This window comes from Henckelia pumila, chromosome 4 (assembly GCF_033568475.1).
Source record: "Henckelia pumila isolate YLH828 chromosome 4, ASM3356847v2, whole genome shotgun sequence".
Lineage (NCBI taxonomy): Eukaryota > Viridiplantae > Streptophyta > Magnoliopsida > Lamiales > Gesneriaceae > Henckelia > Henckelia pumila.
In genome coordinates, this window is record NC_133123.1 from 189,517,405 (window position 1) to 189,531,818 (window position 14,414).

Sequence of the window (14,414 nt, forward strand, 5' to 3'; positions counted from 1 at the left end):
GTAATAGAAATTAAAATACTACACATCACAAAGTGAATGAAGAATGCCTATAATTCTAAAAATGCATGAAAAGAAAAACAACAGTGTTGTCTGTGGTGTTGTAACACCTAGAGACAACACCATCAAAGGATTATAATGCACACATGCTGAGGGACCTCCGAAGAGTTGAAAATATCTCGAAATCTAATGCTTTAGTAAAAATATCTGTCAGTTAGTTGTTGGTTCCAACAAACTCCATTCAAATCATACATTTTTCTACCAAATCTCGAATAAAGTGATGACGAATGTCAATGTGTTTTGTGCGAGATTGTTGAACTGGATTCTTTGATATATCAATCGCACTCAAATTATCACAATAAACAATGGGAGGCTCACTCTTAAAACGATAATCCTCAATCATTTGGTTCATCCAAAGAAGTTGTAAACAACAACTTCCGGCTGCCACATATTCAGATTCAGCAGTCGAAAGTGACACACAATTTTTGCCAACGACTATACCATGAAACCAAATTATTACTAAGATAAAAACACCCATCCGTAGTTCTTTTCCTATCATTCACATCACCAGTCCAATCAGCATCACTAAAACCAACAAGATTAGTGTTTGTTTCTTTTTATATCATAATCCCAAATCCAATGTACCCGAAACATATTTCAAAATAAGCGTAACAACTTTTAAATGAGTTGCCTTTGGATCATATTGGTATCTAGCACATAAACACACACTGAACATGATATCAAGATGACTAGAAGTCAAATACAAAAGACTCCATATTATGCTGTGATATATGGTGTTGTCAACACCAGCCGCAACACTGTCTTTTTCCAATTTTTCAATCGAGCCCATTGGAGTTTTCATGTTCTTAACATTCTCTTTGAAAAAAAATTTCACCAAATTATTTGCATACTTACTTTGACAAAGAAAAATACCATCACTCAATTTCTTAACTTGCAATCCAAGAAAGTAAGTTAATTCTCCTACCATGCTCATTTCAAAATTAGAAGACATGCATTCAACAAAATTATCAACATGCTTTTGAGAACAAGCACCAAAGATAATGTCATCCACATAAACTTGAAAAATAAGAATTTTACCTTTGGATTTTTGAATAAAAAGGGTTTTGTCAACCTCACCTCGTTTGAAGCCAATTTCGAGCAAATATTCAATCAACCTACCATACCATGCTCGTGGAGCTTGCTTCAAGCCATAAAAGTGCTTTCTTCAACTTATAGACGTGATCCAAGTGATTTGGATCCTCAAAGCCCTTTGGTTGTTTCACATACACTTCACTTAAAACACCATTCAAAAATGCACTTTTCACATTCATATGGTAAATTTTTATCCCCATATGACATGCAATAGCTAGTAATATTCGGACTGACTCAATGCGGGCAACAGGAGCAAAGGTCTCATCAAAATCAACCCCCTCAACCTGCGTATACCCTTGAGCAACCAACCATGCTTTGTTCCTAATGATGTTTCCTGATTCATCGGTTTTGTTTTTGAAAATCCATTTTGTACCAATGACATTCCCATGATCAGGAGGTGGAACCAAAAACCACACATCATTTCGGACAAATTGCTCAAGTTCCTCATGCATGACATTTACCCAAAATTCATCATTCAAAGCATCATTGACATTCTTAGGTTCAACATTGGAGACAAAACAAGAATGCATTACCTGTGAGTACACGGAACTCATGCATACTAACCCAACCATCTTACGGTAGTCCACCTTGTCCTTAGCTCGGGTTTGCCTACTTCCATGAACATCTCCAATGATCTGTGATGAAGGAGAATTTTTATGTATCTTGCTTGGAATGTCCTTTTCAATGGTTACCTCAGTCTCCTCATTATTTTGAGAATTTTCTTCATGAACAGTTTCAGGTGGAACCAGTGTTGTGCTTGGTGTTGTAACATCAGGAACAACACTGTATTCTTCAAGAGGAATTTCCAGCAAGCCTTCAGCATCATACTCAAAAGTTTTACCTTTGAAATCTGCAGCATCATCAAAAACAACATTAATAGATTCTATAATTATTCTAGTTCTTAAGTTATACATCCTATACGCACGACTATTTGTAGAATAACCAAGAAACAAACATTTATCACTTTTGGAATCAAATTTTGCTAGATGATTTCTATCATTCAAAACATAACACACATAGCCAAAAACATGAAAGTAATTGAGATTTGGCCTCTTTCCCATGATGATCTCATAGGATGTCATCGAAGAATCACTTCTCAAGTAAACACGGTTGGAAATATGACACGTTGTGTTTAATGCTTCTGACCAAAATTTCTTGGAGATATTCTTTCTTTCAGCAATGTCGTTCTGTTGAGGAGTTTTTGGAGCAGAAAACTCTTGTGAAATTCCCTTCTTCTCACACAAAGAAGTAAAAGATGAGTTCTCAAATTCCTTTCCATGATCAGTTCTAATCCTTGCAACTGTTAAGGTATGCAAATTTGTGATCTTATTAAACAATTTCTTAAAAACATCAAAAGTTTCTGACTTTTCCCTAATAAATCTTACCCATGTAAAACGAGAAAAATCATCTATACATACCAAAAAATATTTCTTACCTTCATAACTCTTAGCTTCAATAGGACCCATCAAGTCCATATGTAAAAGTTCAAGACACCGTGTTGTCCCACAGTGTTGTAACACGGGGTGCGACACACGGGTTTGCTTACATTTTTGTCATGCACCACAGATGTATGGAACGCCAGACTTTAAATTTGGCAGTCCTCTTACAGCATCAAACTTACTCAAATTCTTTAAAGTCTTGAAATTCACATGACCAAGCTTTTGGTTCCATAAACTAAAATCATCAACCTTTGAGTGTGTACAGGCCAATTCCTCACCGAGTTGGTAGCAATTATCTGCTGATCTTGTAGCACATTATGAAGCTTTGGAAATCCTTCCACATTGAGTGTTCCCTTGCCAACAATTCTTCCTTTTGCACCACCTTTGTAGGTCACCTTACCACCATTTTGTTCAAAGTAGTCCGTGAGGTGATCTTTCAAACCTGTCATGTGCCGAGAACTTCCACTATCAAAATACCAATTTCCTGCAGTGTTAGCTTTCAAGGAATTATAAATAACAAAATAATTTACATCAGAATTTTGTACCCAAATTTTCTTCTCAGTAGGTCCTCTTTTGCCAGTGTTGCGCTTGGTGTTGTGCAACACAGGAGACAACACCTTTTTGGATTCCCATACTTGTAACGCCCCATTTTTATCTTAAATGAGTTTATTTGAGTTAATCGGAGATTACAGAGTTCTCGAGCCGACTTGATTTTGATCAGGGTCCTTTTTGCAAATTTTGGAAATTTCAGGGACTAAAATGCAAATATGGGATTTTATATATTATCTACACTTAGATTTTTATTTGAGAAGTCTCCTCTTCCTCCCCAAACCGTGAAGCACCATTGAAGCTTGGGGAAACGCCTTTCAATCTTTTCCAATCTTGGTTTCCGATCGATCCGTCCGTTAGAAATTATTTCTGAAGGAAGATTAGCGATCACGGCAACGAGAACTTCGTTATATCGTAAGTTCTTCTTTGATCCGACGTATTATAGTTTTTGGATGTTGTTAGAATCGTTCTAGATTCGAGTATGTTGTTTTCTTCAGAGTTCTGATCATTTATTATCTGTCGGTTTTGAAATAGAGCGACGTTCGGAATTGTTATGATTTTTGGAAGCCAAAATGTGGGTTTTGAGATTTGTTGGGATTGCCTTGTTGTTGTTGTATTAGCATTGAATTGAGTTGTTATCGGTATTGAACTGCTGTCTGCATTTTCGGTTTGTTCAGTTTATAGTCGTTATGCCGTCGGTTTGAGTTTTGGGGATTTCGAACCGTTTTTGAGTTGTGATCTTGGCTTGTAAGTTGATCGTGGTTATTGATCATTTATTGGTATCTGAACAGATTCGTTTGGAGCTTGTCAAGCCCAAGATTAACAGCATTTGGTCGTCGAGAATTGGACGAAGAACGGTAAAGAGATTACCTTGAACCATTGCCTTTGTTGTTGGATTGTTTAGTTGTTGATTAAACCTTTTGTTGTAGCTTATCCAGAGTTGGAACTACTGCATTGAAAGGTAAAAGCAGACATCGATAGCGGGATAGCATACTCGGGACAGTTGGTTCTCGAGTTTCCCTTAAAATCACATACTTGCATCTACACTCGTTCTAGCATGAGGAACTTGTGTTTTGTTGTTTTGATTGAGCTTTTGTTATATGGCTATGTTTTATGTTTCTGTTATGCATTCATCTTGAGCTAATCTTATTTTCAGCGGGCAGAACCGCCCTTTTTGTTTAGACGTTTGGGAACTATGATTGAGTGGCCTAGGTCGTAGTCGTTTCACCTAGTGCTAGCATTATCATTATAGTTGCTCAAAGTATATAGGAGTGAGATACGTGGCACCACCTCGATTGGGTGAGTCGGTGAGTCGTTACGTAATCTCACCCTCGGGATCCCAAAAGCACAGCAGCAATCCCTCGTTATCAGATTTGATATCCCGGTTTAAAGACATGCATTTCATTACATCGTTATTGATTTCGTTGTTGTCTTGAAAGCATGTTTATTGTTGTATTACTTGATATGTTGTTTTTACTGGGATTATCATTCTCACCGGTTTATCCGGTTGTTGCTTTGTTTTGTATGTGTACTTGGCAACAGGTGGGGCAGGACCAAGTCAGCGAAGGCCTGGTTAGCAACAAGAGGGAGAGCTAGTAGTGAGACTCGGTTTAGAAGTCGTGTCGGCATGTCTACCTAGTTGTATTTGAATATGTTTAGATATCGAACTTCGTTATGTTATTGTATTGTTTATGCGAGCTATGTTGAAAGTTTGTCGTTACAAATCCAATACTTTTGAGCGGTTGTGTAACCCTAGAATTTCATGTATTAGTTGGAGAACTTGTGATTGTAATGCATTATAAAATGTTGTTGGTTTTGGACTAAAGTTCTAGCATGATTTCTGCTGTTTTGCTCTGTTTCTGTCACCGCTCGATCCACAAGATCTTGCGGATCGAGCGAGGGCAAGCTGTGCAGTCCTCTGTTCAAATTTTTTTGTGGCTCGCTCGATCTGCAAGATCTTGCGGATCGAGCGAGGGCTGAGTTTTCCGGGCAGTAGCTTTGGCAAAAGTTGCTCGCTCGATCCGCAAGATCATGCGGATCGAGAGAGGCACTATTTTCAAAAAAAAAATATTTCTTTTAATTTCTTTAACCTTTGGTTGTCTTAGTGTTGTTTAATCCCAAGATTAGATGTTTAGAATCGAGGTCTCACATTAAGTGGTATCAGAGAGTTAAGATTCTTGGTCGAACTAGAGTGAGCGGGTAGATCGAGTCTGCGTGTATTGGCTCCTCGCATGTGTTGAATTACTTTAACTGTGTACTTAATTCCCTGCGAGCATGCTTTATTATTGAGAATTATTGAATTACATGGTTATGTGATTTAATTTATAAAGCATGATCTACTTGAGATATAACTGTTTCTGTTATCGAATGGTATCCGATATTCCAAGCAGTTGTAAGGACACTGATTGTAGCGATTGAGATATCTCGTGTCCTAACCTTTGATTATCAGATGGGTCCTCGTCGAGTGATAAACAGAAACACACCTCCAGTTATCCCTGCAACTGAGCAAGCTAGCACTGAAGTTGATCAGTTGGATGCTTCAGCGACTCCTATGGAAACCTTGCTGAAGAGGTTTCAGTCGTTCAATCCGCCGTTGTTGATGGGTTCAGAAAATCCAGTTGACTGCGAAAGTTGGTTGGATGATATGGATCAGTTGTTTGATTCCATTGACTACACTGATGACCGTCGAATCATGTTAGTAATTCATCAGCTGCGTGGTGGTGCTAAGAGCTGGTGGATCATGACTAAGAAAGCATTTGAGAGTAGAGGTACGGAAGTTACTTGGACTCTTTTTAAATCTGAGTTTTATAAGCGGTTTTTCCCTATCTCATATCGTAAGGATAAGGGAGCAGAGTTTGCAAATTTGAAGCAAGGGAATCTGAACATCGAAGAGTACATCGCCAAGTTTGATAGTCTGTTGCGTTTTGCACCACTAATTGCCGGAGATGAAGAAGCTAAGGCAGATCAGTCCATAAATGGTTTGAACCTCGACGTCTTCACGTTGGTTAACACCAACAGGCCTAACAACTTTGCGGATTCCATGAATCACGCAAAGGGAGCAGAAGCAGGCTTGTGGAGGCAAAGAGGTAATCAGGTGGCACCTCAGCAGCAGAGGCAGTATCAGAACCAACCGTCTCAGTATCAGAATCAACCATCTCAGCATCAGTACCAGCAGCAGAGGTATGAAGGTGGTAGTAGTGGGGGAAACATAAAGGATCAGTACAAGGCAAGAGGTAAACAGTTCAAAAGGCAGGGGAAGAGTTCGTCTAGTTCCAGTGGTTCCCGACAGTTTGGTTCAGGACAGAGCTCTGGATCATCATCCTTGTACTGTAGCAAGTGTGGAGGAAAACACTCACCGGATCAGTGTGTGGGATTCTTTGGCAATTGTAACACCTGTCAGCAACCGGGACACTTCTCTAAAGTATGCCCTCAGCGTAACAGAGATAGAGCTCAGAGTGGAAGTTCATCTTGACCTCCAGCTCAACCCGAGAGGCAGTCTTCTACAGTTCACTCTTTCCAACCTCAGCAGCAGCAAAACAGACAGGGAGGTAGTACAAGTGCAAATCAGCCTCCGAGACAGCAAGCACGAGTCTTTGCTCTGACAGAGGATCAGGCTCAAGCAGCACCTGACGATGTTATAGCAGGTAACTGTTCGATTTTCGGTTATTCTGCTCATGTCTTGATAGATACAGGTGCTTCCCATTCCTTTATCTCTGAGAAATTTGTGTTATTGCATGTTTTGCCTACTGAGTTGTTGCCTACAGTAGTAGCTGTTACTTCACCTTTGGGTGGAGGAATTGTTTCTATCCGATTAGTCAGGAACTGTGAACTGTGTTTTGATGGAAATTTGTTATAAATCAACTGTATTGTACTTGGACTATCAGATTTTGATTGTATTGTTGGTATAGATGCTTTAACCAAGTATAGGGCAACAGTCGATTGTTTTCTGAAAGTTGTCAGGTTCAGACCTGAAATGGCAGACGAGTGAAAATTCTTTGGTAAGGGTTCTCGATCTAGAATTCCTTTGATTTCAGTGTTATCTATGACACGTTTGCTACAGAGAGGTGCAGAAGGATTTTTGGTTTATGCGGTTGATGTACTGAAATCTAGCCCAGCTTTGGTAGATTTACCGGTGGTTAGAGAATTTGCTGATGTGTTCCCGGAAGATGTTCCTGGTTTGCCACCTATTCGAGAAATCGAATTCAGCATTGACTTAGTGCCAGGTACTCAACCTATTTCAAAAGCTCCTTATCATATGGCACTTGTTGAATTGAGAGAGTTGAAGGAACAGCTTGAGGATTTGATTGCCAAGGGATACATCAGACCTAGTGTATCGCCTTGGGGTGCTCCTGTGCTTTTTGTTCGGAAGAAGGATGGTTCTATGCGGCTCTGTATCGACTACCTCCAATTGAATCAGGCTACAGTTAAGAACAGGTATCCTTTACCCCGAATAGATGACCTTTTTGATCAACTGCAGGGTTCTTCTGTCTACTCTAAGATTGATCTGAGGTCAGGTTATCACCAGTTGAGAGTGCGAGAGGAAGACGTTCCTAAGACCGCATTCAGGATGAGGTATGGTCATTTTGAGTTTATAGTCATGCCGTTCGGTTTGACTAACGCTCCAGCTATTTTTATGAGTTTGATGACCCGTATCTTTCAGCGTTATCTAGATGATTTTGTCATTATCTTCATTGATGATATTCTTATTTATTCAAAGAACCGTACTGACCATGCAGAGCACTTGAGGACCGTATTGCAGATTTTGCGAGTTGAGCAGTTGTTTGCCAAGCTGTCTAAGTGTGAATTCTGGTTAGATCGAGTTGTCTTTCTCGGTCATATTATTTCTGAAGATGGGATTTCTGTCGATCCCAGCAAGATTGAAGCAGTTATGAATTGGCCTAGACCTACTTCAGTGCCGGAGATCCGAAGCTTCATGGGTTTAGCTGGTTATTACCGTCGTTTCATCGAGGGTTTCTCGTCTATTGCCAAACCAATTACCCAGCTGACTCAGAAGAATGCGCCTTTTGTCTGGACTGCAGATTGTGAGGCTAGCTTTGTTGATCTGAAGAGGAGACTGACCAGTGCTCCGATTCTTTTTATTCCGTAGGGTACTGGAGGTTTCACAGTCTATTGTGATGCTTATAACCGAGACTTGGGTTGTGTTCTTATGCAGCATAAGCATGTGATAGCGTATGCATCGAGGCAGCTGAAACCGCACGAGACTCGTTATCCGGTTCATGATCTTGAACTAGTTGCGATCATCTTTGCTCGGAAGATCTGGCGTCACTATCTTTATGGTGAGTCTTTCAAGATCTTTTCTGACCATAAGAGCCTTAAGTACTTGTTTTCACAGGCAGAGCTGAATATGAGACAGAGAAGATGGTTAGATCTGTTGAAGGATTTTGACTGCGAAATCAAGTATTATCCGGGAAAGTCGAATGCAGTTGCAGATGCCTTGAGCCCAAAGCTATGTTCTTTATCTCTTTCTACTATTGGTGTTTCTCAGTTGATCGATGATTGTTGCACTTCTGGTTTAGAGTTTGAAACAGATAGGGAGACTATTAGAGTGTTTGCTATTCAAGCCGAGCCGGAGTTGTTAGTTGCAATCAGAGAAGCATAGAAGTCTGAGCCGAGCATTCAGGTTTCAGTAGAGAAAGTCAGATCTGGACATCTGTCTGAATTCCAGGTTAGAGATGATGTTTTGTTGGTGAATAACCGTATTGTTGTGCCTGATATTCCGGAGTTGAGACAACGTATTCTCCGAGAGGCTCATTGTAGTCGGTTTAGTATTCATCCTGGAGGTCGTAAGATGTACAACGACCTGAAGAACCAGTTCTGGTGGAAGAGAATGAAGAGCTATGTGGCAAGGTTTGTATCTCGGTGTTTGAATTGTCAGCAGGTAAAAGCAGAGCGGAAGCGACCAGGAGGTCTGTTGCACAGTCTATCTGTTCCTGAATGGAAATGGGATCACATTTCCATGGATTTCGTCACGAAGCTACCACAATCCGTTTGAGGATGCGATGCTATTTGGGTAGTGATCGACCAATTGACGAAGTCTGCTTGTTTTATTCCGTACAGGATGACGTATCGTTATGATCAGATGGCTGAGTTGTATGTTAGCAATGTTGTGAGATTGCATGGTGTGCCGAAGTCGATCGTTTCAGACAGAGATCCTAGATTCACTTCGCACTTCTGGCAATCTTCAGGAGGCACTTGGCACTCGATTGCATCTGAGTACAGCTTATCATCCTCAGACGGATGGATAGTCAGAGCGGACTATTCAGACGTTAGAGGATATGCTGCGAGCGGTAGTGCTAGACTTTGGCACTAGTTGGCAGGATTCTTTGCCTCTTGTTGAGTTTTCTTACAACAACAGCTTCCAAGCGAGTATCGGTATGGCGCCTTTTGAGGCATTGTATGGTAAGAAATGCCGATCTCCGTTGTTTTGGGATGACTTGTCCGAGTCACCAGATTTGGGACCGGATATGCTTAGAGTTATGGCAGAGCAGGTTAAGATCATTCAGACCAGAATGAAGTCAGCTCAAGATAGACAGGCGAAGTATGCGAACGTCAGATGTAGACCTCTGAGTTTCGAGCAGGGAGACCGCGTTTTCCTTAAGATTTCTCCGTTCAGAGGCACCATTAGATTCGGTAAGAGAGGGAAGTTATCTTCGAGATTCATCGGGCTATACGAGATTCTCGAGAAGATAGGCGATCTTGCCTACAGGCTTGCACTTCCTCCGTCTTTATCTGGTATTCACGACGTTTTTCACGTCTCTATGCTGTGAAAGTATCATCCAGATCCTTCTCATATCCTTCAGCCTGATGAAGCCGAGTTAGACGAGACTCTGAGCTATTTTGAACGACCGATTCAGATCCTTGATCGGAAAGAAAAGAAACTCAGAACCAAGTTGATTCCGTTGGTGAAAGTGCAGTGGAGACATCACGGAGTCGAGGAAGCGACTTGGGAGACAGAATCTGACATGAGACAGCAATTTCCGGAGTTATTCGGATGACGTGAGTTCTTCTTACTGTCTTTAGTTCTTTATTCTATCTTATGAGTTGTGGTTCTCGTTGATTTCAAGGACGAAATCTCTTCTTAGTGGGGGAGAATTGTAACGCCCAGTTTTTATCTTAAATGATTTTATTTGAGTTAATCGGAGATTACAGAGTTCTCGAGCCGACTTGATTTTGATCAGGGTCCTTTTTGCAAATTTTGGAAATTTCAGGGACTAAAACGCAAATATGGGATTTTATATATTATCTACACTTAGATTTTTATTTGAGAAGTCTCCTCTTCCTCCCCAAACCATGAAGCACCATTGAAGCTTGGGGAAACGCCTTTCAAGCTTTTCCAATCTCGGTTTCCGGTTGATCCGTCCATTAGAAATTATTTCTGAAGCAAGATTAGCGATCACGGCAACGAGAACTTCGTTATATCGTAAGTTCTTCTTCGATCCGACGTATTCTAGTTTTTGGATGTTGTTAGAATCGTTCTAGATTCGAGTATGTTGTTCTCTTCAGAGTTCTGATCGTTTATTATCTGTCGGTTTTGAAATAGAGCGACGTTCGGAATTGTTATGATTTTTGGAAGCCATTTTCGAAAATGTGGGTTTTGAGATTTGTTGGGATTGCCTTGTTGTTGTTGTATTATCATTGAATTGAGTTGTTATCGGTATTGAACTGCTGTCTGCGTTTTCGGTTTGTTCAGTTTATAGCCGTTATGCCGTCGGTTTGAGTTTTTGGGATTTCGAACCGTTTTTGAGTTGTGATCTTGGCTTGTAAGTTGATCGTGGTTATTGATCATTTATTGGTATCTGAACAGATTCGTTTGGAGCTTGTCAAGCCCAAGATTAATAGCATTTGGTCGTCGAGAATTGGACGAAGAACGGTAAAGAGATTACCTTGAACCGTTGCCTTTGTTTTTGGATTGTTTAGTTGTTGATTAAACCTTTTGTTGTAGCTTATCCAGAGTTGGAACTACTGCATTGAAAGGTAAAAGCAGACATCGATAGCGGGATAGCCTACTCGGGACAGTTGGTTCTCGAGTTTCCCTTAAAATCACATACTTGCATCTACACTCGTTCTAGCATGAGGAACTTGTGTTTTGTTGTTTTGATTGAGCTTTTGTTATATGTCTATGTTTTATGTTTCTGTTATGCATTCATCTTGAGCTAATCTTATTTTCAGCGGGCAGAACCGCCCTTTTTGTTTAGACGTTTGGGAACTATGATTGAGTGGCCTAGGTCGTAGTCGTTTCACCTAGTGCTAGCATACTCATTATAGTTGCTCAAAGTCTAGAGGAGTGAGACACGTGGCACCACCTCGATTGGGTGAGTCGGTGAGTCGTTACGTAATCTCACCCTCGGGATCCCAAAAGCACAGCAGCAATCCCTCGTTATCAGATTTGATATCCCGGTTTAAAGACATGCATTTCATTACATCGTTATTGATTTCGTTGTTGTCTTGAAAGCATATTTATTGTTGTATTACTTGATATGTTTTTTTTTCTTGGGATTATCATTCTCACCGGTTTATCCGGCTGTTGCTTTGTTTTGTATGTATACTTGGCAACAGGTGGGGCAGGACCAAGTCAGCGAAGGCCTGGTTAGCAACAAGAGGGAGAGCTAGTAGTGAGACTCGGTTTAGAAGTCGTGTCGGCATGTCTACCTAGTTGTATTTGAACATGTTTAGATATCGAACTTCGTTATGTTATTGTATTGTTTATGCGAGCTGTGTTGAAAGTTTGTCGTTACAAATCCAATACTTTTGAGCGGTTGTGTAACCCTAGAATTTCATGTATTAGTTGGAGAACTTGTGATTGTAATGCATGGTAAAATGTTGTTGGTTTTGGACTCAAGTTCTAGCATGATTTCTGCTGTTTTGTTCTGTTTCTGTCACCGCTCGATCCGCAAGATCTTGCGGATCGAGCGAGGGCAAGCTGTGCAGTCCTCTGTTCAAATTTTTTTGTGGCTCGCTCGATCTGCAAGATCTTGCGGATCGAGCGAGGGCTGAGTTTTTCGGGCAGTAGCTTTGGCAAAAGTTGCTCGCTCGATCCGCAAGATCATGCGGATCGAGCGAGGCACTATTTTCAAAAAAAAAAATTCTTTTAATTTCTTTAACCTTTGGTTGTCTTAGTGTTGTTTAATCCCTAGATTAGATGTTTATAATCGAGGTCTCACAACACTAGATAGTCATTTTTGAGTTTACGACAAAACGACCTGATGTGACCAGGTTTGAGACAATAATGACACATAAAAGGACGCTTCCGTTGTTTTGGCTTTGCGACAGGAACATTTTTCTCTTGTATAGGTTTCTTAACTTGGGACGCCACTGAAGGTTGTTTAGAAGTATTGATGCTACCTTCCTTCATGAACACTGGTGATTTAGAAGATTCACCAATTTCAAACACACTATCTTTAAACTCAAGTCCAAACTTATCATCTTTGCCCATATTCAAAAGAGAATCAAGTTTGTTAGAACTTGAATTAAATCTGGCAAGAGTTGTTTTTGATTTTTCAAGTTCACTATTCAGTAATCCCAATTCCAGATCTTTCTTGCTTATGAGAACCTCCAGCCTAGACATAGCAGCTTTCAATTCAGTATTCTCTTTGGAGAGAGATGTATTCAACTGATTCCTCTTGATCCAATCACTGTACAACTCCTCATAGAGTTTCTATATACCTTTCAGAGTATATGCTTCAGCTACCTGTTCATCATGATCACTGGAATTATCAAAGTTAGAAGCCACAAGACAAACAGATTTTTGAATTGTGTTGCACCCAGGTGTTGCAACACCGGAGCCAACACCAAGTGGATTTACCTGAAAATTTCTCTTACCTTCCAACAAAGCAGTAAAGGAAATAAAATCTACCTATTCATTCTTCTCCTATTCTTCCTCAGAATCCTCATCACTCAGAGAAACATTCATACATTTCCGAAGATTATTGGCACACTCATATGCATAGTGTCCATATCCATGACATTCCCTGGATTTAATATTATCAAAATTCTTACTAGAGAACTGATTCTTACTCTCATACTTTGGACGAGGTCCTCGAGTAGTCGCTGGTTTCTGAGGTTTTTCTGAAGTAGATAGACTAGGAAATTTCAAAGGTTGTGCACCTTTCTCACTTTTCTTCTTTTCTTTCATCACCTTAAGATAATCACCAAATTTTTTTGTGATCAAGGCAATAGAGTCATCTTCTATATCTGATTCCTTCACTTTCTGCTTCATCTCAGAAAAATCATTGTAAGTATCATTAGACACTTGAAAAGCAATGGACTTACCTTTATAATCATCTTCTACTTCCATCTCCATCTCATATGTGCGAAGAGAGCTGATTAATTCATCTAAACCCATTATAGATGTATCCTTAGATTCATCTGTAGCACAAAATTTGGTGTGAAATCTTTTTGGGACAGAACAAAGTACTTTGGACACAAGTATTTCATTCGAAATAGGATCACCAGAGACAGATGCTTCATTAGCAAGACTCTTCAATCTAGTATTGTATTGCATGATGATCTCATTTTCTTCCATTATCAATTTCTCAAACTTTGAAGTTAAGAGACGCATCCTTGTTTTCTTGACACTTGCCGAGCCTTCACAATGAGTTTGAAGTTTCTTCCAAGCATTCCTTGCACAAACACAAGTACCAATAATATTAAACATATTCATGTCCACAGAAGTAAAAATAGCATTAATGGCTTTAGCACTATAATTAGATGAATAGATTTCATCGGCTTTCCATTGTGTTCTTGGTTTGGGTCCACCGCCTTCTTTATCTCTCATTGGTGGTGACCAACCATCAAGAACACGTTGGCAGGCCCTGGAATCAATAGATTGTATGTATATGCTCATCTTCAGTTTCCATGTACCGTAATTTGTCCCATCCAAAATTGGTGGACGAATTGCAACATTTGTGTACGGAGTATCCATAACAAACCTGTAACGAAAACAGGGAACTCACTTAGTAAAGTCAAGTGGTGGCTCTGATGCCACGTGAAAGAAGACGTGTACTTAGTTTGTTATGTAAAAACAGACAGTGTTGTACTTGGTGTTGTAACACTAACGACAACACAGTGCAGTAAAAATTAAAGCGTAAATAAAACACAATTAAATAATTTTGCACGAGTATAAAAACTCATGCGAGTGCCTTATGGCTAAATATCACTAGAAAAAGTAAGATCGGTCTTACAAAAAAATACTAGTGATTTTACAAAAAAATAAATAATTCTTAAATTTCTCAATAAGTTCAGAAATCAAACTTGCAT

The 14,414-nt window shown here is 39.9% G+C and overlaps 1 protein-coding gene across 1 annotated transcript; it reads right to left on the bottom strand.

Annotated features, from left to right (window-relative positions):
- Nucleotides 1–2,794: 2,794 nt before the first annotated feature.
- LOC140862458 (uncharacterized) lies at nucleotides 2,795–14,079 on the bottom strand. The gene is made up of 4 exons (XM_073265481.1): nucleotides 13,071–14,079; nucleotides 12,822–12,977; nucleotides 12,501–12,746; nucleotides 2,795–3,030 (listed from the first exon to the last, which is right to left on the bottom strand). The coding sequence occupies exons 1-4, from the start codon at nucleotides 14,077–14,079 to the stop codon at nucleotides 2,795–2,797; spliced, it is 1,647 nt and encodes a 548-aa protein (XP_073121582.1).
- Between the last annotated feature and the right edge of the window lie 335 nt (nucleotides 14,080–14,414).